The following is a 21215-nucleotide window of genomic DNA, read 5'->3' as shown; positions in this document are numbered from 1 at the left end:
ATCGAATTAGAAATATTTGATTTGATTTGTAAACGACGTGCTTGGCCGAATTTCTTCTTTTAGTACGTAGGTATTGGCTAAAACTCGCCATCTACTGGTCACACTCAACACCAGCGTTCGTGTAGGTCGACGATCTACTGTTTACGATACGTATGACGATACGATACTAGATCTTTTAATTTTTTTTATAGTGTTACGGTATATGAACGAAAGTTCAAAAATGTCAGTGCGGCCTTCAATACTATGTATTCTTCTCAATAGATAAATGGCACGGAAAATTTACGATCCAAATGAAGATGAAAATTCTACACCGTCCGATTCTGAGCTGCAGATTCAAAGCAGAGAGCTATACACAAATTTCGTCCGAGAAGAAATTGAATTACAAGGATTACCAGTTCCAGATGTTCCTGTGTTGGTGTTTCCTGACTTTTTTAAACTTTTTTTTTTCTATTAAGTTAGTTATTAATTGTTTACTTTCCTTAGACTTGATAACATTCAGTTCAGCAACCCTCTGTGGATATGCAATGCCTCAAACTTGCGACAACTGGCTAATGAGTTTTCTCAATCACCACTTAGAAATGAAGTTCGACTAAGAGCCCAAAGTGTTGATTTGACTACCCTTAATGGACAAAATTTTAGTGAGATGATACAGGAGATCTTCAGTGTATGATAGTTTTTTAATAATTCTGCTCCTAGTTTCTTTTGAAAACCTCTTAACACATAGTAACACAAAATGAACTATTTTCTAATAGGGGGGAACTTTAACAAGAGAAAGAGTCCTTGTGGTGTTTTTCTTTTGCTCAGATGTCACCTTATTTGCACTGCAAAACCACACCCTGAATCTTTTCTCCAAGTTGATTCAATGGAGCACAGATTACATTACAGGAAGATTTTCAAATTTCATCTCTAGTCAAGGAGGATGGGTAATTCACTAACAAGTCCCTAATTATTCTGACCATTTCTTGACTAATACTTTAAATACTATTTCTAGACAGCTGTTTTGAATAATTCTATTAATACTTTGCTGAAGGTGTCAGCAACAGCTGCATGTTGTGTAGCAGTAGTGGCCATGCTGGTATTCATTAGGAATAACTGGAAATAGCCAAGCATGACAATAAACAATTGCTCAACTATCTAGTTCTAGTAAGTAGTAACAACTACAGTATATTACTATAAGTAAACACACAATTCAGCTAGTCACATCACTTGTTTGTCAAGCTTCTAACAAAAAAAAGTACCGGTTGGTTTACGGAATTATTCTGCAGCTATTTTCTGACAAATTTCATCCGTATATTCGGAACATTTTCCTTTACCTCCTAAATCTGCAGTTAAATACTTCCCTTCCTGCAAAATCATGGGAAAAAAGACCAAGATGACAGTCTATAACAACATGAAAAAATAAATTTTTATAGCTATCTAACCTTAATTGTGGCATAGCACGCTCTTTCGATTTTTGCAGCATGTTCGGGGAGATTCATGTAGCGCAACATCATGACGGCTGACAACAACAGGGCCGTTGGATTAGCTTTATCTTGACCAGCAATGTCAGGTGCTGTTCCATGAACAGATTCGAAAATGGCTCCTTGAGTTCCAATGTTTCCCGAAGGTGTCAAACCTAATCCTCCGACAAGACCAGCACAAAGATCGGAGAGAATATCTCCGTAGAGATTAGGCATGACAAGTACGTCATACATTCCAGGATCTTGAACCATATTGAGACATACAGTATCTAGATAACGTTCTTCGAACCGAATATCTGGATTCTTTTCAGCGGCCTCACGGCAGCAGCGGAGGAAGAGACCATCCGACATACGCCTGCCAAGTATGAAAAAATTAGCAATTTTCATAAATTTGTACGTCGTAAAAATCGAATTACATAATGTTAGCTTTGTGCACAGCTGTGACTTTTTGCCTCCCATTATTCCTAGCATAGTCAAAAGCGAATTCCGCAACACGCCGCGAAGCTCCTTCCGTGATAAGCTTGATGCTCTGCACCACGCCATCAACAATCTCGTGCTCGATACCGGAATACTCTCCTTCTGTGTTCTCGCGAATTGTAACTACGTCAACATCATCATAGAGAGTTTTGTACCCTTCAATTGATTTACATGGTCGTACATTAGCATACAGATTAAATTCCCTGTAAGAATAATTGAAAAGAAAGTCTATTTATGAAATATTCTGTGATGAATTATAAGAGTTTTTGCATTTACTTCCTAAGTGCCAAATTTAGAGATCTGTGACCTTTCCCAACAGGGGTCATCAAAGGTCCTTTAAGTCCAATTGTGTTTTTGTTCACTGAATCAATTGCAGCCTGGGGAATGCCAAATTTACCATCTGGACCTTTCACTGGAGTCACACTAACTACTTCCCACTCAATGGGAACCTAAATGTGCAAAAAATTGCAATTACTTGAGAGTTCAGAAGATGTTAAATTAAATAATTACATGAGCAACAGTGAAAATCTTTTGAACAGCAGCAGAAATTTCAGGACCGATGCCATCTCCAGGTATTAGGGTTACTGTGCGTACACCTTCTGAATAATGTCTCAACTGCGATCCTATCAAGGATTTCAGCAAAGATGTTGTCTGAAAATAATAATTTTATAGAACCAAATTAGATTAATTACGACTTTCCCTTGTTAAGCCTTACATTTCATCGGTAATATTTTATATTGACCACTATTCATTAATGTAACATTACGTAAGGGAAATTTTTCTTTGTTTTCGTAAAAGTTGATCTATCTTTCATTGAATAAAACCAATCCCTAACTACAAAAAAATGATAACAAAATTTCTGCTAATGGAAATTTTGTTTTATTCTTACCCGGCGGGTAGCGGCCATTATTTCCGGGACTAAAAGCGGGACTGATACAGTATGGGTCACCTGATTGAAATGCAGTGCAGCAGCCGACGTTTTTTTTAGAGTACTGCTCTTCTACTTTTCTATTAGGGATGCACTAGTTCGAATAAAACAAGTACGTAGATATAAACTCGTTTATGTATGTTTTATTGGACAAGTCACCAACTTAACTTCATTAGGTACTCCAATTTAAATTTAAAGGATGATAATAATAAAAAATATATATTTGCTACTTAATCGCCTGAGAGCGCGACAACATTTCTCAAACAATGAACAGGCTTAACATTAATTTGAATTTTGAACTTCCGTACTTCCCTTTACATTTTACAATCCTCCCCCTGTAGAAACCGTGCATTTTACAACCGTCAATCAAGAAGACAATTTATTCACTTAAATTCTCGCGGAACATTCTGGAAAGATTTAATTAGTAAGTTAAACAAAACTTACATTTGTCTAATTGTCTACTTGTTTTAGACATTGTTCTTTTAACTCAATTTTAAAATTATAGCAATCAAGTTTTGCTGGAAAAACAAGAGTTTATAATTTTATTACTGAACAAATGAAATATCACTATTAACAAACCTCTAGGATATTTTTCATTTACAAGGAGAACACTTTTCACTGAAAAGTTTCTATCCAACAACCTTAAATTGTTCATTCTTAATTTCTTATTACTATTCCTTCTCCTGATGTATTACGCGCGTCTTGGTACTCTTGGAGTTGGTTGATAACAAGAACTCTTCATATCCATACATTGTTCATTTTCAGGATGTGTCTCGAGATTGGTAAAAAAGGATGTAGCCAGTTTCTGAGGCTTTTTGTACATCTGACGTTAGACCATAGAAATCTTCCAATGCAGACGGATCAATTTTCTATGGAATGGAACCAAACAAATAGATAAAAAACGAATATTTTAGCAAAAATAAAATCAGAATTACGTCAACTATATCATCGTCAAATAACAGCCAAAAGTCGTGACTTTTGACAATTGATATATAATGACCACGGTTGGGCCCGCTTCCGCAATGGACGACTACTGCTACCAAGTCATACAATCTGTCAGGGCATTCTTCAGACTGTTATTTAATGAAAAGAAATCGAAATTAATTTAAATTTAAATATTTGGCTATAAATAAATTATGTACAGTGTTAAATAGCCGCAGCTCAAGTGGAAACACCACTCGATGTGAAACTTTTATGTGACGATTGTACTGTTCGACGTACTTGAACCGCTTGAGATGCAGTGCAAGGATCAAAGGAAGTTTCTTCACTCGCATGCATTTCTGAGCTTCCTGTAGAAGCGAGAAAAAAAACTAGGTATATTAAAGTGTTGGAAGTGCAAACTTAAATGAACTCACTTGATAAGAACTGCAAACATCACACTTGAATTTGTTGTCAGTACAAAGGGTTTCAGTGGACGAAAATGTTCTTAAACAATGGGTAATACTAGTATTTTGGTCAACGTCAACCTGCAGATCAAAAAAATCTTCTTCCTTGTTGCTGACCTGTGAAGAAAGTGTTTAAGGAGATTTAAAAAAAAAAGATCGTTTTCCCATGACTCATTTCTTGATTTCTAGAGCTTCTTTGAAAGAATTGCATGACTTCTAATAACTTGATAAAAAATTGTATCATTAAAAACAAAATGAAAGCTGAACCACGTAAGCAGATGTAGCCCACCCACAATGATAATTAAAAAAAAAAATGTTCAATACGTACAGTTTCGCAGTTTAAGCAGCGAGTTTCACTGGTGAGGATTCCTTGAAAAATTTCATGAACCCACGTTGATTCATGGTTTCCAGTGGACGTCATCGAACCGTTACTGCCATCAAATTTCAGAGACGCGGATCCGTTACAGGGATCTTTAGAATTCTGAACCTTTCCATTAGTTGTCGGTGTCGCTGAATTGTTTGTTTGGTGTCGTTCAGCTGTTGTTTTAAATTAAGCATTAAACCTTTTTCCAAACATGCAACTCTATCTACTCCTACTCTACCAACCTGTTATGATTTCGCTGATATGATTGATCAAGAAATTTAGAAATTCATGGGCATCTTGTTGCATATAGTTATCAAATTCTTCTAAATACGTTAAGTTAAATATTAGTTCCCAAAGCTCCCAAAAAACTATTGATGAATAAGTTGCCTTTTTCTTTCTTCAGCCTAGCAATAAACTTTTTGGGAGCTATTGTCCCAACCTTTTTCTTCTGGGTAGTAATGTTATGAAAGAGATCAGCTAGACATGTCAACAATGTTTCTTTGGATCTCTTGTTCTTCATTTTATATTCCAACACTTTTTCACGAAAAGGTTTGCAGAAATATAGAGCTTGAAGGACAGAATTTGAATAACAAGTATTCCCAAACTAGATTTTAAATTCAAACATAGTTTAAGCTATTTTCATCGACACATTTTATGTGTTATAAGTCAAACTTACATTTACAAGTCCGAAATAGTGTTCATTCGTCGGAAATTGTTCAGATCCGATTTCTTTTTCAAGCTGAGACGCGTTAGCTCCCTTAATTAAAAATATGTTTGCATCAGGGATTATTTAAAGCTATAATATAATTTTTACCATTTTTTGTTGTGTAAATTGAGAAGTTTTCTAGATGAAGTTTTCACTAATCTCGAGTATCGATGAAAATAAACACGATAGTCGCAATCGCTCAAAATACTACAGCAGTGCCAGATTTTACTTTTAAGTTTGGTGGAGGCCATTGTTATTTGTTAACTCGGTACTCGGTGTCTGTCGGAATACCTCCGTTTTTTTTTAATTATGCCATGCCAGATAAGTTCTAAAATTTAGCTATTGGTCTATAAAGTAAACTAATTAAATAGCCGTTTAGATCTAGCCTCCAGCAGTAAATACAAACATATCGCTAAACTAAGCCCAAAACTTAAAGTTTGTATTCATTTTTAGCGGGATTATTTTTTTCATTTCTTTCTTGTTATACAGCGCCACCGCTAGTTTACTAATTAAGAAATATGTATCAGTGCCATTTCTTAACATTGAATACATTTAGTTTATCGAATATAAATATATCGAAATAAAGCATTCCGGAAAAATAAAATTTATTCATATCAAAGATTTTCATTTTGAGCTAAAATAGTTAGGACTACCACTCGCCAGAGTATACCAGCTGACAGTCAGTCTATCAGTCTATCAATTGCAGTTGACTGGCCTTTGCAGTTCAGAAGTTGTTATTTTGTAGCCTATTCCCTCCAATTTCCCACAATTCGATTTTGTGCTTTGTGGCGGTAATGTCGATAAAAGGTTTTCACATTCAAGTAACATTCAAGTAATAGTTCAAATAAAATGGCGAAAGATGAGAAGATGAACAAATCGATTGAGACTAAGACACCACTACGTGCGATTGACAAGTTCTTTGATATTGCCACACCAGTTGATTCGCCTGATCTATTAGACGAAATTTTTGAACCTCCTAATAAGGTAATTTGTTGAATTCTTTGCTCCAACATGTATAATAAATGGTTTTTTTTATTTCAGAAACTTGTTCCACAAAATGAAGAAGTTGTCACACCTGTAGTAAGTTCTCAAAGTAGTCAGAGGGTTCAGAAAAGGAAACTTAATGATGAAGTACTATCTCAAGGAAATGTCTCAAAAAAGAAGAGTGTTGATGAGACACGGACTCACAGCTTTCAGGATGATTCCGTCTTTGATAACTCTGAGATTCTGTCAAACTTAGGAAGTCCGAGTTTAGATGTTCGACCAATACCAACAAAAAAAAACAAGAAACGGATGTCAATTTCTGCTTATTCCAAAGCATTCCAAAGCCAGCAGCTCGGTCAGCAGTCACAGGTGGTCAATACCTCTGATGACCTGGGTGAATCAAATATTCCTTCTGATTTAGGAAGTCCAGATAAATTACTCTCTCGAAGACCTTTGAAATCTAAGAAACATACATCTACATCAATGTTTCAAGAAACCCTTGATGGGAAAAAAGATCAACAAGAACAAGATTCTGAAGAAATCCCCTCATCTTTAGAAAGTCCTGGAAAGAAGCAAGAAGTTAGTCGCCTTCCTAACAAATCTAAAATGCGAATGTCGACTACCACCTTCAAAAAGGTGTTAGAAGATGGACAAGAACAAGATTCTGAAGAAATTCTCTCATCTTTAGAAAGTCCTGAAAAGAAGCAAGAAGTAAGTCGCCTTGATAACAAATCTAAAATGCGAATGTCGACTACCACCTTCAAAAAGGTGTTAGAAGATCAACAAGAACAAGAATCTGAAGAAATTCCCTCATTTTTAGAAAGTCCTGCAAAGAAGCAAGAAGTTAGTCGCCTTGTTAACAAATCTAAATCGCGAATGTCGACTAGAGTAACAAAAAAAACTCTAGAAGACGAGAAAGAACAAGATTCTGTGGAAATTCCCTCAGCTTTAGAAAGTCCTGAAAAGAAGCAAGAAGTTAGTCGCCTTGATAACAAATCTAAAATGCGAATGTCGACTACCACCTTCAAAAAGGTGTTAGAAGATCAACAAGAACAAGATTCTGAAGAAAATCCCTCATCTTTAAAAAGTCCTGCAAAGAAGCAAGAAGTTAGTCGCCTTGTTAACAAATCTAAATCGCGAATGTCGACTAGAGTAACAAAAAAAACTCTAGAAGACGAGAAAGAACAAGATTCTGTGGAAATTCCCTCAGCTTTAGAAAGTCCTGAAAAGATGCAACAAGTTAATCGCCTTGTCAAAAAATCTAAAACGCGAATGTCGACTACAGCGTTCAATAAAGCTCTACAAAGCCAGAAAGAACAAGATCCTGGTGAGATGAAGAAATCAAAAGCACTCTTAGAAACCCCAACTAAAGCTAGTGATTCTGATTTGTCTGACGATAGCGACATGCCAGAACTGGAATCCTCAGATGATTTTTCTCCTTCTACATCATCCACACAGATAATAAAAAGTAAACACTTAATGACTGGCCCGACAGTGGAGCCAAGAGAAAAGAATGACATTCCTGCATCATCAGAATCCCCTCTTAAAGGTCCTACACTGGAAATCCCAAACGTTTTGGTGTCTAACAGATCTAATTTAACGGCGGTAACCTCGCATCACGCAACTCTTCCATTAGTCGACGAAGAAATAGAAGAAAAAGGAACGGTTTCGCGTCCTTCCAGCCGAGCATCAAATAAGTCATCATCGTCATTAAATGACAGCAAACGAAGCGCAGTCCCACCTTCAGCTTCAGGTAACTTATAGAATGACAATATCCCGTTTCCTAGCCATATTTAAAATACCATTATTGTTTTCTGTATATTGGTAGATAATGATCCCGAAGATGCTGATGCTGAATCAGTTTCGTCGGTAATTAAGAAAATTAACAGAAGTTTGCGCAGTGCCAGTCGAGCTTCCAACAAAACAACGACGGCAACAAAGTCTAATGATAACATTAGTTCCAGCCGAGCCTCCAAATCCTTACCGGGAAATAATGATGTGGCGTTGAAAAAAGCAAATAATTCATCACGGTCAACCGCTTCTCGCAAAACTACTTCGCCTTCCGCTGAAGAAACGAGAAATATTTCACGGAGTTCTAGCAGACCCTCTCAATCATCGTCTTCATCAAATGTAATCAGAAGAAAGAAAATTCAACGCCCAGACTCAGGTTAGTGTTTCACTCAGCTTTAAACGATCCTTAAATCTTGCCCATTCAAATAATTGTAATTGTTCTGATACATTATTCAGATGAAGACAATGGCCCCATATTGAATCTATTACCATCGCCTAAAATCAAGGAAATTGAAAAAAAATTGCGGAGCTCTAGCCGAGCTTCCTACAATTCCTTGTCAGAAACAATTGATGATGTTTTCAACAGCCCCAATAAATCAACACGATCAACTGCTACTCGCAAAACTCCTTCGCCATTACTTGAAGAAATTGAAAGTATTCCAGGCAGTTCAAGGAGGGCATCCGAATCAAAGTCTTCATCAAACGTAATCAAAAGGAAGAACATAACACGCCCAGAATCAGGTTGGTTTTCCGTCAACGACTTTATTATTCCAATTGTCTTCTTTAAAAAATTACTTAGGTGAAGATGATGATCCTGTATTGGAATTGCCATCGCGTTCTAACCGACCTCCCAATAAGTCGTTACCGGCGTTCTCCAGAGTAATCTTAGATTCCGATTCAGGTTTGTCCTAGTTGAAAATATATTTCTTCGTTTATCTTCCATTTACGAATCCATTTATGTAGAATCGGAATCGGAAGAACCTGACGACCTCTTGTCGAAGCAAATTACGGAACCCATCAACAAAACTCCATCTCCCGTCATAGAGCAGGTCGAAGAAGCTAAAGCATCGTTGTCATCATCTGGAAGCCGCTCACGAGGAAGTCTTAAATTTCAGTCTCTGGCCACCAAAGAGGATCGTAGTACGATTCAACCAATTGTGGATGATCTACTATTGATCAACGAAGCTGTAAATTATTTTTCACTATCTATTTCATTTTGTCAATATCTTGTTTCATTATACCTAGAACTAAATTTTGTTTGTAAATTCGTAGGAAGTGGAGGAAACTCCACCAAGTGATAACGATTCCATAGACGAAAAGTCTACAGAAGAAAATAATGAGGAAGAAACGGACGAAGAGTTATCTGCGAAGTCGAGAAGACTAACGCATTCTTTGCCTGAATCCAGCAAGTCTAGTTCCCGCAAATCAGGAAAAATTGGGATGAGTCCAACCAACCGATATCCTGCTCTTAAAAACTCTACGGTAGTAGCAGGAGGTGCAGATTTCGGTGGAGCTCCGCTCAGCATGTCCCCAATCAGACCTAGTGAGCAAGGTGCTCCTACACAGATTTTCTCAACTAAAAAATCGAATGCATCAGAATCCTCTAATGCTGGAACAGTGACTAGTACGAACGTAACATCACCTACGTCAAGGAATGTTCAAAAGACTCCTTTACATCCGTCTACCCCTGCTCCGTTCGCCAAAAAACGGAAGCGTTCCATAACCCAAAGCCCAATGTTCATGAACGTGATGAAGTCTTCTGTGAAAAAAGCTATAAGAAATGTTCAGGATCAACAGCCTTCGACTCAATCTACTCCAGCTCCTGATTCAGCTACACCTGCAGCTTCACGCGTTCCGGTAGCGAAAACTGCTCAGGATAAAACACAATTGACTTCTACTACACCTGCTCTTTCACGCGCGTCTGTAGCCAATATCGCATCCAAAGGATTAAGTATTTTAAATCCTGGGAAAGGGAAGTCATTAGTTAAGTCAGCACTTGATGAGAAAGCTGAATCTTCTAATACAGAATGGGAAGACGTGGAAGATGATCAAGAAAGACCGATCCCGCGTTGCATTGCCATTGCTTTTGAGGTAAATTTAATTAAATGGGATTCACAGTAATATCTTAAACTAACCAATTCTGTTATCGCGGTTTTCAGAATATTGAAGATAGAAGCAAGGATTTTGTCCCATTAGAAAAACGACTGAAGGCAGATCCTGTTTTTCAAGCGAAAGTCAAGTTTCAGCGGGCCAAAGTGGCAGCCCAAAAAGCCGAAGAAGCGGCAGCAGAAGCGAAAAAGAAGGCGGCTAAGAAAAAGCCCCGTGCAGTTAGCACCAAAAAGAAAGAAGAAGATAACATTACAAGTGTGGCATTCAATAAAGCAAATTTCCGCTTCTACGCAGGCGCCAAAGTGACGAAAGAAGCTTTGGATGCTGTACACGGCTTGGTGGGAGAATGGTTCGACTTTACTCTCGACCAAATGGAGAATTTTTGCATCGACGAAGGTATACCATCCTTGGATTCGTGGGAACACTGTTACAAGATGATGAAAAGGCAAGGTATTGTTAAGAATTACATGGAATACTCTGGCCTATGCCACGAATTATTATTGAATGATGAATGCCAACTACTCCTTCCTACCACTGCCCCGCCCGAATATTACGAATGGAAACGGAAAGCAAAGAGGGAACACAAATAGGCATTGTTTCGTTTTTCAAGCATCCTTGTTTCAAGTTCATTTTTTTTATTACAACGATTTTACACGCAGGTAAAATGTGCCATTTTGGTTATTATGTTTTATCCTGCGTTTCCCCTTGTTTTAAGAAAAATTCCGTTTCCATATTTGAATTCCGTAAAATCAAATCATACATCGCATCCAGCCTAACAAGTGCTTACAATATGCTTTGTATTAATAAAGAAATTCACGTTTAAAATAGCAATAGTACCAAGTAATTCCATGTATTTTTGTTGTCTGCGGGTTTCTCATGTACTACGTTTTGTCATTCTTTTGTTCAAATCCAAAGGCTTATCGGATTTATGTTTCGGCAAATTAGATGTGTTGCCAAAAATTTACATATGAATGCATTTGGAAATACAGATGGTCGCGAAAGTGTTTTTTTGCTCGCAACAAGTTACACAGTTAATACTAATTAAATTTTTTATTTTATGTAAGGTTTTTTTTACCAACATACCAACTCGTGTATAGGTGAAAAAGCGATGACAATACCAAGTTCCGGCATTTTGTTTTCCAATAAGCTATAAATACCATCAAATATCCAGTTTATCAAGATTTTATAGCTTGATGTTCAAAGCATATTATGTTGTGATTCAGAATAGCTTTAGCTTATTCTTGGCATTGTTTCAATTGTCTAAAATCAAAAATTTTCTTGCCAGAATGCAGCAACTGTCCAGACGAAACTCAAGAAACCCAAGATTATTTAGGTATACTTTCCTAGACGTCCAATTGGTATTAGCTTATTATAAATTGTACTTGCCTGGCTTTTAGTAACAGTTATTCTATAGGATTTTACGACAGCAATCTCGGTAAAGCAATTTTCTCCCTATTCTCCATAAATTTTGAGTCGCCAAGTTAAGAAGAAGAAGAAAGTAATTATATGCCTTATTGAAGTATTTTTTAAGAATTAGAACTAGAATATTTTTATATAAAGTACTTGGAACCAAAGAAGTAAGATGACAAACCTGCTTGATAAGTCACGTCTGACAGTCTGCAGCAACATTGTTTACAAAAGTCATCTATTTAAAGCGGGCAGAGATAGTGAACTCCAAGGACGTGACTTTGCGCACGGGATGCTAGAATGACTACTGCAAGGTGACCCATTCCGCTTATTCGTCGACTGGCTTTCTTTTTGGTTCTAGAGCTCTTGACTTTGCGATTACATCAGGGTCAGACGGAATTTTTCACAATGAAGGGAAAAAAAACATAAAAACAATGCTTTTATTGGCATGCCTAATTAACGTTAAAATGACACGATGGTAGTCTTTTGAATGCAGCAATGATGGCAATAATTTTTTTTTTCTATTTAAGATAAGAGAATAATGCGATGTGGAATGTTGAATGGAATCGCTTGAATGACCGCAGCAGTACAAATTAATTGCTTGGATAAGGAAACCTTCACTTCTGTCGGATATCCCCGTAAAAAAGCCATTTTTAAGTCTTCAAAATAGGTACTGCGTCTATCTGCTGTCAAATCCAAAACGGATCTGATTCCAGCAGCAGCGCTATCAAATGTTATGTTTGCTAACGTCCACGGTTACGGTTTCACGCTCAATGAAAATGTAGATGCCCTCTCTTCTATTCTTATTCAGTGGAAAAGGGAGTGACACGGCCACTGTTACTTGAAACCATCAACTTTCCGGGAAGCAGCCTGCGTCAACTGGGGAAAAAGTTGGAAGTGTTGTATGACAGATCAAATGTAAATTAATTTGATTTACTTGACAGATACCTTACAAGGCAGGAAGGTGGACTTGACACATATGATGGTTGGGTAGAGGTTTTACTCGCGGTTTTCAACTCGATCTTCTCTTTTCTAATGTTTTTTTTTTTGTAGTGCTGGCGTTGTTTCCTTTACACGCTGTGATTGATGTGGAAATAACCTACAAATAATGACGATGTTGGTGGTTCCCAGCGTTTTATACCTATCCATATTTAAAAAAAAGTCAGTAATGCGGATCTTATTATAAGGCATGTCTTTTCCACAGGCATTCTTCTTAATCGGCACATCCAATCATGTATGATGAAAAGCGTATTCAAATACCTCTTGAAATTTCTATGCAAGAAAAACAAGATGAGATGTTTGAACAAGGGATGATTACTACAGCCCATCCCAAGATTTCCGCCTCCGGCTTTATTTCCTGAAGAGGACCTCCCCTTTATCATTCTACCTATTGTTTTGTAACATGAGCTGTGGGATGTAATCTAGCTGATGAACAAAAACAGCCTTCCGTCTGTCAGTAAGCACATATAAGGGACGTGGATGACTAGCCACAGCTTCATTTCTCACGATTACATATTTCTTAGAGGTTTGTCGTCAATCGGGAGAACTTTAAGGTAATTCTTTAGTTTACTCGAGTTTTTACTAAAACTAATTGTCAATTTGCACACATTCTCAGATGAAAAATGTATGCATCGGAACACTTTTTTTGCTTTGCATCGTACCTGTTCTCCTATGGCCAATGGAAGAGTCACTGCATCCACTGCCAGCATCATTGGGTAAATTAACTAAGATTTTTAAAGAAATCTATTTAACTAAAAATGTTAATCTTTATTAAAATACTATTACTTGATTTTTAGCGGAAGAAGGATTCAAAGTAGCTGGTCGGCATCCGAGGGCAGTTCGTTCTACTCCAGCTACAGCAACTACCAGTAGCCGTAAAACCTCGACCAAAAGTCCAGTTCCGGCAGAGCGTAAGGTGTCCACTACGACTCACCATACTGGCCCGACGCTCACTCCTACCCACCATTCTCAATTAAGGACAACGAAAAAAACCAAGTTAAATCGCCCAACAAAACCAGGAAAGAAGTATACACCCCGCCACCATCAGCAAAAGAAACATAAAAAAATTACTGAAACCAAAGCCAAACGATCGGATAAATCAACTTCTAAATCCCGTTAGTAAAACATTTTATACTTAATAGACAGCTGTATCGATAATCAACTTGTTCTTTTTTCGCAGATTTGAACAATGGCAAGCAGTAGAATACCGAATCCTAATTCGTTGAATTAAAAGCTTAATTGTGAAGAAGTCGTTCGCCCACTGTTGTTGAAATTCCGAATTTTTGGGGTAGGCTAAACATTTTTTGCATTCCATTTTTTAAAAATAGTTCGCCAGTCTTTGTTTCAAAATTGTTCAGCTTTGTTCGTCTGAAACTACTGTTTAATACAACACACCCAAGCTTTTTTGCTGGTTAGTGGTTACCAATGTTGTATTTAATCCTTAATTTGAAAAGTTCTATGCTATGAACAAAATTATTTGCGACGAGAGTAGTTTTTTTTTCCTTTTGAAACATTTTCATCATCTGGATCTTCATCTGTCTGGTCGTCTTTGTCATCGGCCTTCTCATTTTCATCATTGAAACTATCTTCTTCACTCATCATCATCTCTTCGAAAACGACATAGTCTTCAAGACTAAAGCCTTTGAATTGGGACAGAAAAATTTTGTCAGAAGAAAAAAATAGGTCAGGAATACTTGGATTATTTGCCAATCCTTCTTTGTTCTTTGGATCGATTTTCTTATAGAAGCCTGACCTATAGGCAAACTTATGCCGGGTCTTAATCAAGATGTAAGGGCACTTGAGAATTTTTGATTTGGCAATAGTAGGTTTGTTGATCAACATCTCCATAATGCAATAGTCAATTTTTTGGTTAGTGATTAAACTGTTGTCAATCAAGGTGTTGGGTGCAGCAAGTGCTGCAATTCTTCCTTGATGGTCGCCTAACTGCTTTGTTAAATTTAAATGGTTCTTCTTCAATATTCGAGGATCACGATCAAAGATTTTGGGTTCCTGAACAAGAACTTCTTTAATTTCTTCGGTTTTAAAACCAACAGATTTCAACACGTCAAAGCTGTGGCATAGCTTATCAGTCTGATAGCTTGGTAACAGTGGATTGTCAAGAAGCATTTTTGTAGTTTGCTTCAAAGAGAAACCCAAATCTTGAAACTTCCGTAGAGAATCCTCCCAAACTTGTTGACCAAGAGAATTTTGCATGTCTTCTATTTCTTCTGGTTTAGTGTTAAGGCGAGCCAGTATGGTTTTACTCCACCTATTTCCTGATTTCTTGTGAACATTTAACACATGAGAGAATGACTTCCGCAGCATGGTGAATCGATGAGAATCCTATCTTCGTTTAAATTCCTTTTTTTTAGCAAAAAATGTAACCGAAAAAAATATGAGGATACGCTTGGAGATAAAATTAACAAACTACGCATATTTATGACTGAAATTACAACCTTACGTTTTTTGTTTTCTTGCGAATACAAATTTGTTGTGAACACGAACTGGTAAACAAGTGCTGTGTTTTTTTTTTGAACGGTGGATATCGTCTGTTCAGGTTGAAAGGCGACTCGCCAGATGGTGTTGACATTGTTATCAGCTGATTTCAAGTTCGTCATATCTGTCGTACCGATTTACTTAGACGTTTCTCTCCGAAGACATACACCACTTCACTCGTTCTCTAATCGAGGCGAAAGTCAGTGCTCCTCTTGCCGGCTCTCTCTCTCCTCTAGTATTTCAGTCGGTCTACTGCAATTCATTGTTTGCAATTTCAATTTACTCTCGGTAAAGTTTGAAGTAATTATTTGCGATCATGTCGGTCCAAAGTGATGCCGAAAAGCGAAAGCAAATCTCGGTTCGAGGTATTGCTCAGGTGGAGAACGTGGCCAACGTCAAGAAGTCCTTCAATCGTCATTTGCACTACACTCTAGTCAAAGATCGTAATGTATCTACGGTTCGCGATTACTTTTTCGCCCTTGCACACACCGTGAAAGATCATCTGGTATCTCGTTGGATCCGAACCCAGCAATACTATTACGAGAAAGACCCAAAGGTAATTTTTTGTTTTTAATTAAGTATATAGCAGAGATACGTGTCATGTTTTGTTGCTATGCTGAATGCATACATTATATTTATCAGAAAATTGATGTTTATTCCAATGCCTGAGGGCCATTTGTCACAGTGATATCGTATATGGCGTTAGTTACATTTTCGTTTCAAATATGAGTCTCATGCGGAACTGTACAGCTTTTTCAATCCAGTTAACTATATTTTTTATTGTTCTGTTTGATGTAGTGTTTTAGGTTGTCAAGCTTGTGAACTGTATAAAAGAGGTTTTGAAAACAATTGGAGCTATAAGCTTTAAGATATGGTTTTATGTTTTGTATGTCGTCGACTGCATCTAGTGGCGGGTCGCTTGAAGGTGACTTTGGTTGAGGTCGGCGCCGAGCGCAGTCGCTACCATGCGAGTTTTGTTCCAAGCTTGTTGGTATGGATCTTATTTTAGCACGCCGGAGCCTCGCTATTGGGGCGTGCATATCACGTGATGGGATCACTCCCGCCACACACGGGATTCATCAATACGATCCTACCCATTCAAAACTTTCTCCATTTCTCTGACTTAGTTGCGATGCTTTCTAACACATATAAGGACTGAAACTGCTTAAACGTCGTTATGACTCCAAAAGATAATTTAACCTACTTTCCCCAACATTACCTCTTTTCCTTTTTCGCCTTATCTGGGAAAACAGAATTTCGTGCAGTTAACGTTATCCGCTCGGATAACTGGTTCAAGGGCAACTTGTAAGTAGAGGTCAGTGTTCAATTTTAGATTGCCCTTTTCAATGACTTGAAGAGGTCAAAATAATATGAGCACGTGCCATCTTTGCGGGACATTATCTTAATTATTATATTTTGTCGTGTTTTCCTAATCGGTCAATAATCACAGATTACCAATGTTTTATTAATGTTTTTTGTTTTTGTTTTCAGCGTGTCTATTATCTTTCCCTGGAGTTTTATATGGGCCGTACTCTGACAAATACTACTGTCAACTTGGGAATCCAAAGCGCATGCGATGAGGCTATGTACCAAGTAAGTGAATTTTACATGTAAATGAAATGGAAATTTTTGAGAATAATATTTAATTTTTCCCTTTTTCAGTTGGGTTTGGATATTGAAGAATTGGAAGAGATGGAGGAAGATGCTGGATTGGGTAACGGAGGTCTTGGTCGTCTTGCGGCTTGTTTTCTGGATTCCATGGCTACTCTTGGCTTGGCCGCTTATGGTTACGGCATCCGTTATGAGTATGGCATCTTTGCCCAGCGCATCAGGAACGGAGAACAGGTAATGTAGTCTCACTTTATTCTAATAATAATAATCTTGTCATTTTAGATACTCCCTTTCTCCATAAACCTATGTTTGTGGATATCCTTTTTACTATATAATTGAAATTTTAATTTATCATAAAATTAACGAACAACTGCTACGATGCACTTGACTAAAGTTGGAAGAACCTGATGATTGGTTGCGTTTTGGCAACCCATGGGAGCGATCACGCCCGGAGTTTTCTATTCCGGTTCACTTTGGAGGCCGTGTTGTCACCAGTGACGACGGATATCATAAGTGGATTGATACAAAGGTTTCTACGAAGCAAAAGATTTTCATTTTAGCTGCTGGGTCTTATTGCACTGGGTTACTAGAATTAGAATTTATTTTAATAACAAATGGTGACGGGTGATCTTATCTAAAATTTAAGTGGTGTTAAATTGTTAAATCATTAGTGAAGATTCCTCCACACCCTCCCCCTATCTCGATTATTATGCATAGCACACCGTGGGATGTATTTTGTTTATTTTTATTTTATTTTGTATTGACATTCTTCAACGAGTTGTCTTCTATAGGGGGCATGACAGCTTTAACTAATGATTTGATTCTTATAACTGTGGTTGAAATATTAGCTTGAGGAGCCTGATGATTGGTTGAGATTTGGCAATCCATGGGAAAAGGCTCGCCCAGAGTTCACTCTTCCTGTCAACTTCTACGGCCATGTGGAGGACACACCAGAGGGCAAGAAGTGGGTCAACACTCAGGTTTGACGATATTTAAATTATTTTGTGCTGTTCGAGCCGCCCTTCAACCTGCTTGTGATGCTGACCTGCTGAAATGTTTACGCTTCCATGCTCTGCAAATGTGCTTGTTGCTAAATCTTCAATATCGAGAATCCTGTAATCCCTTATAGCCAAGTAACGTTTTTTAAGTAGTCATTAAATTTTTCTGGCACTGGAATTAATCTCACTTGAATCATAGCATTGTTGATATTTGATTGTTCAATTATTATTACTTCTGGTGGTGGGTAAAAATTGTGATTAGTATGCATGTCTGGTAGTGCTTAGCTTTGCTTTAGTAGACTAACTTGCATGGGGTTTTGACTGTTTTCCTTCTGTTTTACTATCAACAATCTAATATTAATCTTTTTTTTAAAAAAATCTCAAGGTGGTTTTTGCCTTGCCATACGACAATCCGATCCCTGGCTACAAGAATAACGTCGTCAACACGATGCGGTTGTGGTCTGCCAAGTCACCACAAGATTTCGATTTGCGCTTCTGTAATTTCTAAATCATAATTAGGCCATGAGATTTCTTAATTATTAATTTTTTATTCTTTTTTAAAAAAATGTTTAGTCAATGACGGTGATTACATCCAAGCCGTTTTGGATCGTAATCTTGCCGAGAACATCTCCCGTGTCTTGTACCCCAACGATAACTTCTTCGAAGGCAAGGAACTGCGTCTAAAGCAAGAGTATTTCATGGTGGCCGCCACCCTTCAGGTAAGATTAAGTTACTTGTGTTTCTACAAATGCAAGTGTTAACACATTCCACGTTGTCTTTGTGTAGGATATTGTTCGCCGCTTCAAGTCGTCCAAGTTCGGATCGCGCGAAGCTGTTCGTACATCCTTGGACTCGTTCCCAGAAAAGGTTGCTATCCAGCTAAACGACACTCACCCGTCGCTCGCGATTCCAGAGCTTATGAGAATTCTTGTTGACATCGAAGGACTCACATGGGAAAAGGTAAATTGTTATTTTCGAGAATATTATTTTTTTGCTATCTAATCAAGTTCTACCACGAATCTTAATCTTGAAATTGATAATTACAGGCTTGGGATATTACCACCCGTACTTGTGCTTACACCAATCACACTGTTTTGCCCGAAGCCCTTGAGAGATGGCCCGTCAGCATGCTGAATTCTATTCTTCCTCGTCATCTCCAAATCATTTACGAAATTAACCACCGCCATCTTCAGGTTAGTATTAATTGCTTTTGATTTTGAGGAGTTTGAATGTTCAATCCTTAATTTATTACTTTATTAACCCAGTGCGTAGCAAAGGCTTTCCCCGGCGACAGTGATCGCCTTCGTCGTATGTCAATGGTTGAGGAGGAAGGAGAAAAACGTGTTAACATGGCTTACCTGGCCATCGTTGGATCGCACGCTGTGAATGGTGTAGCTCAGATCCACTCCGACATCCTTAAGCGCGACTTGTAACTATCCACATGATGTCGTATGAAAAGCTGTGGACATTAATCAATTCACTTGTAGGTTCCATGATTTCTATGAGATGAACCCCGAGAAGTTCCAGAACAAGACCAATGGTATCACTCCCCGTCGTTGGTTGTTGCTCTGCAACTCGGCTCTCGCTGATGTCATTGCTGAAGTAAAAAAAAAAAAAAAATTTTTTAAATTTCATTTAACGAATACGAAATGACAGAGTTCTAATTATTGCTTTTTATTTGTTTTATAAAGCGTATTGGCGAAGATTGGATTTCTCATTTGGATCAGTTGACTCAGCTAAAGGCGCTTGCCGAAGATCCAGTTTTCCAACGCTCTGTTCAGACAGTCAAACAGGAAAACAAGATGAAGGTGGCCCAGTATCTCCAAAAGGAATACAACGTCAACGTCAACCCGGCTTCTTTGTTCGACATTCAGGTTCGGAAACCGTAAATAATTTAATTTGAATATTTTCGTCTTACATTTTTTTGGTTGTCAACAGGTTAAACGTATTCACGAGTACAAACGTCAACTTATGAACGCTCTCCATATTATTACGCTCTACAATCGCATCAAGGCCAACCCAAGGGCTTCAATTGTTCCCAGGACAATTATGATTGGTGGAAAGGTATGTTATTTAACCTTGGTAGTCTACACATTGAGCAACGATTACTCTTTGTTTGTTTCTTTCGTATTTAGGCTGCGCCAGGTTATCATATGGCCAAGAAAATCATCAAGCTTATTTGCTCAGTCGGCCAAGTGATCAACAGCGATCCTATTGTTGGCGATAAGTTGAAGGTTATCTACTTAGAAAACTACCGTGTTACGTTGGCCGAGAAGATTATTCCTGCTGCAGACCTCAGTGAACAGATTTCTACTGCCGGTACTGAGGCCTCGGGAACTGGAAACATGAAGTTCATGGTGAATACTATTTTTATTTTAAATCTTTTTGTTCGGGATCGGAAGTTAACTTGTGTGTTCTTATTTAACTCATCAGTTGAACGGAGCTTTGACTATTGGTACACTTGATGGCGCCAATGTTGAGATGGCCGAGGAAATGGGAATGGACAACATTTTCATTTTCGGTATGAAGGAGAATGAAGTGGAAGATCTGAAAAAGCGAGGCTACAACGCCTTTGACTATTATAACGCAAACGCCGAGCTGAAGCAGGTTGGTTTTCTTAATAAATTTACGATCCAGTGGAATAATATCTTAACATAGCAAATGTTTTTGTTTACTGTTTTTAGGTGATTGACCAGATTGCTTCAGGATTCTTCAGCCCGAACAACCCCGAAGAGTTCCGTGATATCTACAACAACCTTATGTACCACGATCGTTTCTTCTGTCTGGCTGATTATGACGACTACATGGCCGCCCAAGAAAGGGTTAACGAGGCCTACAAGGTAAACACACATAGCAAAGCAATTTTCGAAATAAAAATGAGCTAATATATTTTGTGTTATTGGCTATGCAGGACCAGAGCGTCTGGATGAAGATGTGTATCCACAACATTGCTTCATCTGGTAAATTCTCCAGTGACAGGACTATCGCCGAATACGCCCGTGAAATTTGGGGCGTTGAGCCTACGTGGGATAAGTTGCCTGCTCCTCACGAGCCTATTGAGGAAGGCAAATGAAATGTTGAAGCGTCTATTTTGTCACATTTGCATATTATAGGAGGAAAAGTTTGCAAAACGTGTTCACAGTAATCATCACACAATCATGTTACAACTCGACTAATCTTTTGTAAGTGGAAGAGTTGTAACCCGATTGAATAATGTGTGGGAAAAGAACGATCTTGTAAATCTTTTAAAGCCGTCTCTCCAGACTGTTGTAGCCACAATGTCATTTATTGTTCATGTTTGTTATTTTTCTTGAATTCTAGCTTCGATGTTGTTCTGTTTCTGTCACAGAAAGAACTTTAATGTGAGTTTCCACTTCTTCTCTTACCATTTTAAAACTATTGTGGTCATTTTCAAAATCCCACCTTGTTTTCCTTTCTTTGTAGTCAAATGTAATGAGAATGAGGAAATAGATATAAATCCGCATTACAAATCTCACAGA

At 37.8% G+C, this 21215-nt stretch overlaps 7 protein-coding genes across 15 annotated transcripts; 4 read left to right on the top strand and 3 right to left on the bottom strand.

The window, feature by feature from the left end:
* The first annotated feature begins 73 nt into the window (after window positions 1-73).
* LOC124192988 lies at window positions 74-1133 on the top strand. Of its 2 annotated transcripts, none has more exons than XM_046586609.1 (5): window positions 74-198; window positions 262-411; window positions 484-664; window positions 753-923; window positions 992-1133. In XM_046586609.1, the coding sequence occupies exons 2-5, from the start codon at window positions 266-268 to the stop codon at window positions 1100-1102; spliced, it is 609 nt and encodes a 202-aa protein (XP_046442565.1). In that variant the 5' UTR covers window positions 74-198; window positions 262-265; the 3' UTR covers window positions 1103-1133. The 2 variants fall into 2 exon arrangements, with proteins under 2 accessions (XP_046442565.1, XP_046442566.1); XM_046586610.1 differs by having other exon boundaries at window positions 98-150.
* A 2-nt stretch (window positions 1134-1135) lies between these two features.
* LOC124192982 (probable isocitrate dehydrogenase [NAD] subunit alpha, mitochondrial) lies at window positions 1136-2979 on the bottom strand. Its single transcript, XM_046586602.1, has 6 exons — window positions 2827-2979; window positions 2448-2588; window positions 2214-2386; window positions 1877-2140; window positions 1422-1815; window positions 1136-1344 (listed from the first exon to the last, which is right to left on the bottom strand). Exons 1-6 carry the CDS (start codon window positions 2842-2844, stop codon window positions 1255-1257), a joined length of 1080 nt encoding a protein of 359 aa, XP_046442558.1. The 5' UTR covers window positions 2845-2979; the 3' UTR covers window positions 1136-1254.
* Window positions 2980-3393: 414 nt separating this feature from the next.
* Window positions 3394-5572, bottom strand: LOC124192981 (ubiquitin carboxyl-terminal hydrolase 46-like). The gene is made up of 9 exons (XM_046586601.1): window positions 5429-5572; window positions 5291-5371; window positions 5002-5218; window positions 4857-4937; window positions 4579-4787; window positions 4221-4367; window positions 4008-4154; window positions 3801-3938; window positions 3394-3734 (listed from the first exon to the last, which is right to left on the bottom strand). The coding sequence occupies exons 1-9, from the start codon at window positions 5429-5431 to the stop codon at window positions 3627-3629; spliced, it is 1131 nt and encodes a 376-aa protein (XP_046442557.1). The 5' UTR covers window positions 5432-5572; the 3' UTR covers window positions 3394-3626.
* Window positions 5573-6014: 442 nt separating this feature from the next.
* On the top strand, window positions 6015-11230 carry LOC124192966 (serine/arginine repetitive matrix protein 2-like). The gene is made up of 8 exons (XM_046586579.1): window positions 6015-6304; window positions 6362-8057; window positions 8133-8471; window positions 8552-8836; window positions 8895-8996; window positions 9059-9282; window positions 9368-10186; window positions 10255-11230. Exons 1-8 carry the CDS (start codon window positions 6170-6172, stop codon window positions 10792-10794), a joined length of 4140 nt encoding a protein of 1379 aa, XP_046442535.1. The 5' UTR covers window positions 6015-6169; the 3' UTR covers window positions 10795-11230.
* On the bottom strand, window positions 11039-15194 carry LOC124192983 (transcription termination factor 4, mitochondrial-like). Of its 7 annotated transcripts, none has more exons than XR_006873948.1 (6): window positions 15072-15194; window positions 13397-14971; window positions 13273-13335; window positions 12560-12752; window positions 11796-12490; window positions 11039-11714 (listed from the first exon to the last, which is right to left on the bottom strand). XR_006873948.1 is itself a non-coding variant. In XM_046586603.1 (2 exons), the coding sequence occupies exon 2, from the start codon at window positions 14933-14935 to the stop codon at window positions 14084-14086; it is 852 nt and encodes a 283-aa protein (XP_046442559.1). In that variant the 5' UTR covers window positions 14936-14971; window positions 15072-15193; the 3' UTR covers window positions 14023-14083. The 7 variants fall into 7 exon arrangements, 1 of the variants encoding a protein (XP_046442559.1); XR_006873949.1 differs by having other exon boundaries at window positions 11039-11656; XR_006873950.1 differs by lacking the exon at window positions 11039-11714 and having other exon boundaries at window positions 12038-12490; window positions 13273-13354.
* Window positions 12748-14032, top strand: LOC124192990. The gene is made up of 4 exons (XM_046586612.1): window positions 12748-13164; window positions 13227-13326; window positions 13408-13725; window positions 13791-14032. The coding sequence occupies exons 2-4, from the start codon at window positions 13227-13229 to the stop codon at window positions 13811-13813; spliced, it is 441 nt and encodes a 146-aa protein (XP_046442568.1). The 5' UTR covers window positions 12748-13164; the 3' UTR covers window positions 13814-14032.
* LOC124192969 (glycogen phosphorylase-like) lies at window positions 15191-21214 on the top strand. Of its 2 annotated transcripts, none has more exons than XM_046586583.1 (16): window positions 15191-15662; window positions 16598-16699; window positions 16769-16951; window positions 17566-17697; window positions 18101-18212; window positions 18289-18434; window positions 18502-18675; window positions 18762-18908; window positions 18981-19144; window positions 19203-19317; window positions 19407-19589; window positions 19654-19779; window positions 19851-20072; window positions 20149-20322; window positions 20400-20555; window positions 20627-21214. In XM_046586583.1, exons 1-16 carry the CDS (start codon window positions 15423-15425, stop codon window positions 20786-20788), a joined length of 2538 nt encoding a protein of 845 aa, XP_046442539.1. In that variant the 5' UTR covers window positions 15191-15422; the 3' UTR covers window positions 20789-21214. The 2 variants fall into 2 exon arrangements, with proteins under 2 accessions (XP_046442539.1, XP_046442538.1); XM_046586582.1 differs by lacking the exon at window positions 17566-17697 and adding an exon at window positions 17112-17246 and having other exon boundaries at window positions 15246-15662.
* The last annotated feature ends 1 nt before the right edge of the window (window position 21215 follows it).

Source organism: Daphnia pulex, chromosome 4, assembly GCF_021134715.1.
Source record: "Daphnia pulex isolate KAP4 chromosome 4, ASM2113471v1".
NCBI lineage: Eukaryota > Metazoa > Arthropoda > Branchiopoda > Diplostraca > Daphniidae > Daphnia > Daphnia pulex.
The sequence above is the reverse complement of the archived record's forward strand: the minus strand, read 5'-3'. Positions and strand labels throughout refer to the sequence as shown.

Coding starts and splice junctions, on each gene's coding strand:
- LOC124192981 (XM_046586601.1), bottom strand. Junction 4,938..5,001: donor TAGGCTGAAGAAAGAAAAAG/GCAACTTATTCA, acceptor TAACGTATTTAG/AAGAATTTGATAACTATATG. Junction 3,939..4,007: donor AGCTGCGGCTATTTAACACT/GTACATAATTTA, acceptor ATTAAATAACAG/TCTGAAGAATGCCCTGACAG.
- LOC124192966 (XM_046586579.1), top strand. CDS start 6,170: ATGGCGAAAGATGAGAAGATGAACAAATCGATTGAGACTAAGACACCA. Junction 6,305..6,361: donor TTTTTGAACCTCCTAATAAG/GTAATTTGTTGA, acceptor TTTTTATTTCAG/AAACTTGTTCCACAAAATGA. Junction 8,472..8,551: donor AATTCAACGCCCAGACTCAG/GTTAGTGTTTCA, acceptor TACATTATTCAG/ATGAAGACAATGGCCCCATA.
- LOC124192983 (XM_046586603.1), bottom strand. CDS start 14,935: ATGCTGCGGAAGTCATTCTCTCATGTGTTAAATGTTCACAAGAAATCA.
- LOC124192990 (XM_046586612.1), top strand. CDS start 13,227: ATGAAAAATGTATGCATCGGAACACTTTTTTTGCTTTGCATCGTACCT. Junction 13,327..13,407: donor TCCACTGCCAGCATCATTGG/GTAAATTAACTA, acceptor CTTGATTTTTAG/CGGAAGAAGGATTCAAAGTA. Junction 13,726..13,790: donor TAAATCAACTTCTAAATCCC/GTTAGTAAAACA, acceptor CTTTTTTCGCAG/ATTTGAACAATGGCAAGCAG.
- LOC124192982 (XM_046586602.1), bottom strand. Junction 2,387..2,447: donor AGATTTTCACTGTTGCTCAT/GTAATTATTTAA, acceptor TTGCACATTTAG/GTTCCCATTGAGTGGGAAGT. Junction 1,816..1,876: donor GTGCACAAAGCTAACATTAT/GTAATTCGATTT, acceptor CATACTTGGCAG/GCGTATGTCGGATGGTCTCT.
- LOC124192988 (XM_046586609.1), top strand. CDS start 266: ATGGCACGGAAAATTTACGATCCAAATGAAGATGAAAATTCTACACCG. Junction 412..483: donor CCAGTTCCAGATGTTCCTGT/GTTGGTGTTTCC, acceptor TACTTTCCTTAG/ACTTGATAACATTCAGTTCA. Junction 665..752: donor TGATACAGGAGATCTTCAGT/GTATGATAGTTT, acceptor ATTTTCTAATAG/GGGGGAACTTTAACAAGAGA.
- LOC124192969 (XM_046586582.1), top strand. CDS start 15,423: ATGTCGGTCCAAAGTGATGCCGAAAAGCGAAAGCAAATCTCGGTTCGA. Junction 18,435..18,501: donor TGGTGGCCGCCACCCTTCAG/GTAAGATTAAGT, acceptor GTCTTTGTGTAG/GATATTGTTCGCCGCTTCAA. Junction 18,676..18,761: donor AAGGACTCACATGGGAAAAG/GTAAATTGTTAT, acceptor TGATAATTACAG/GCTTGGGATATTACCACCCG.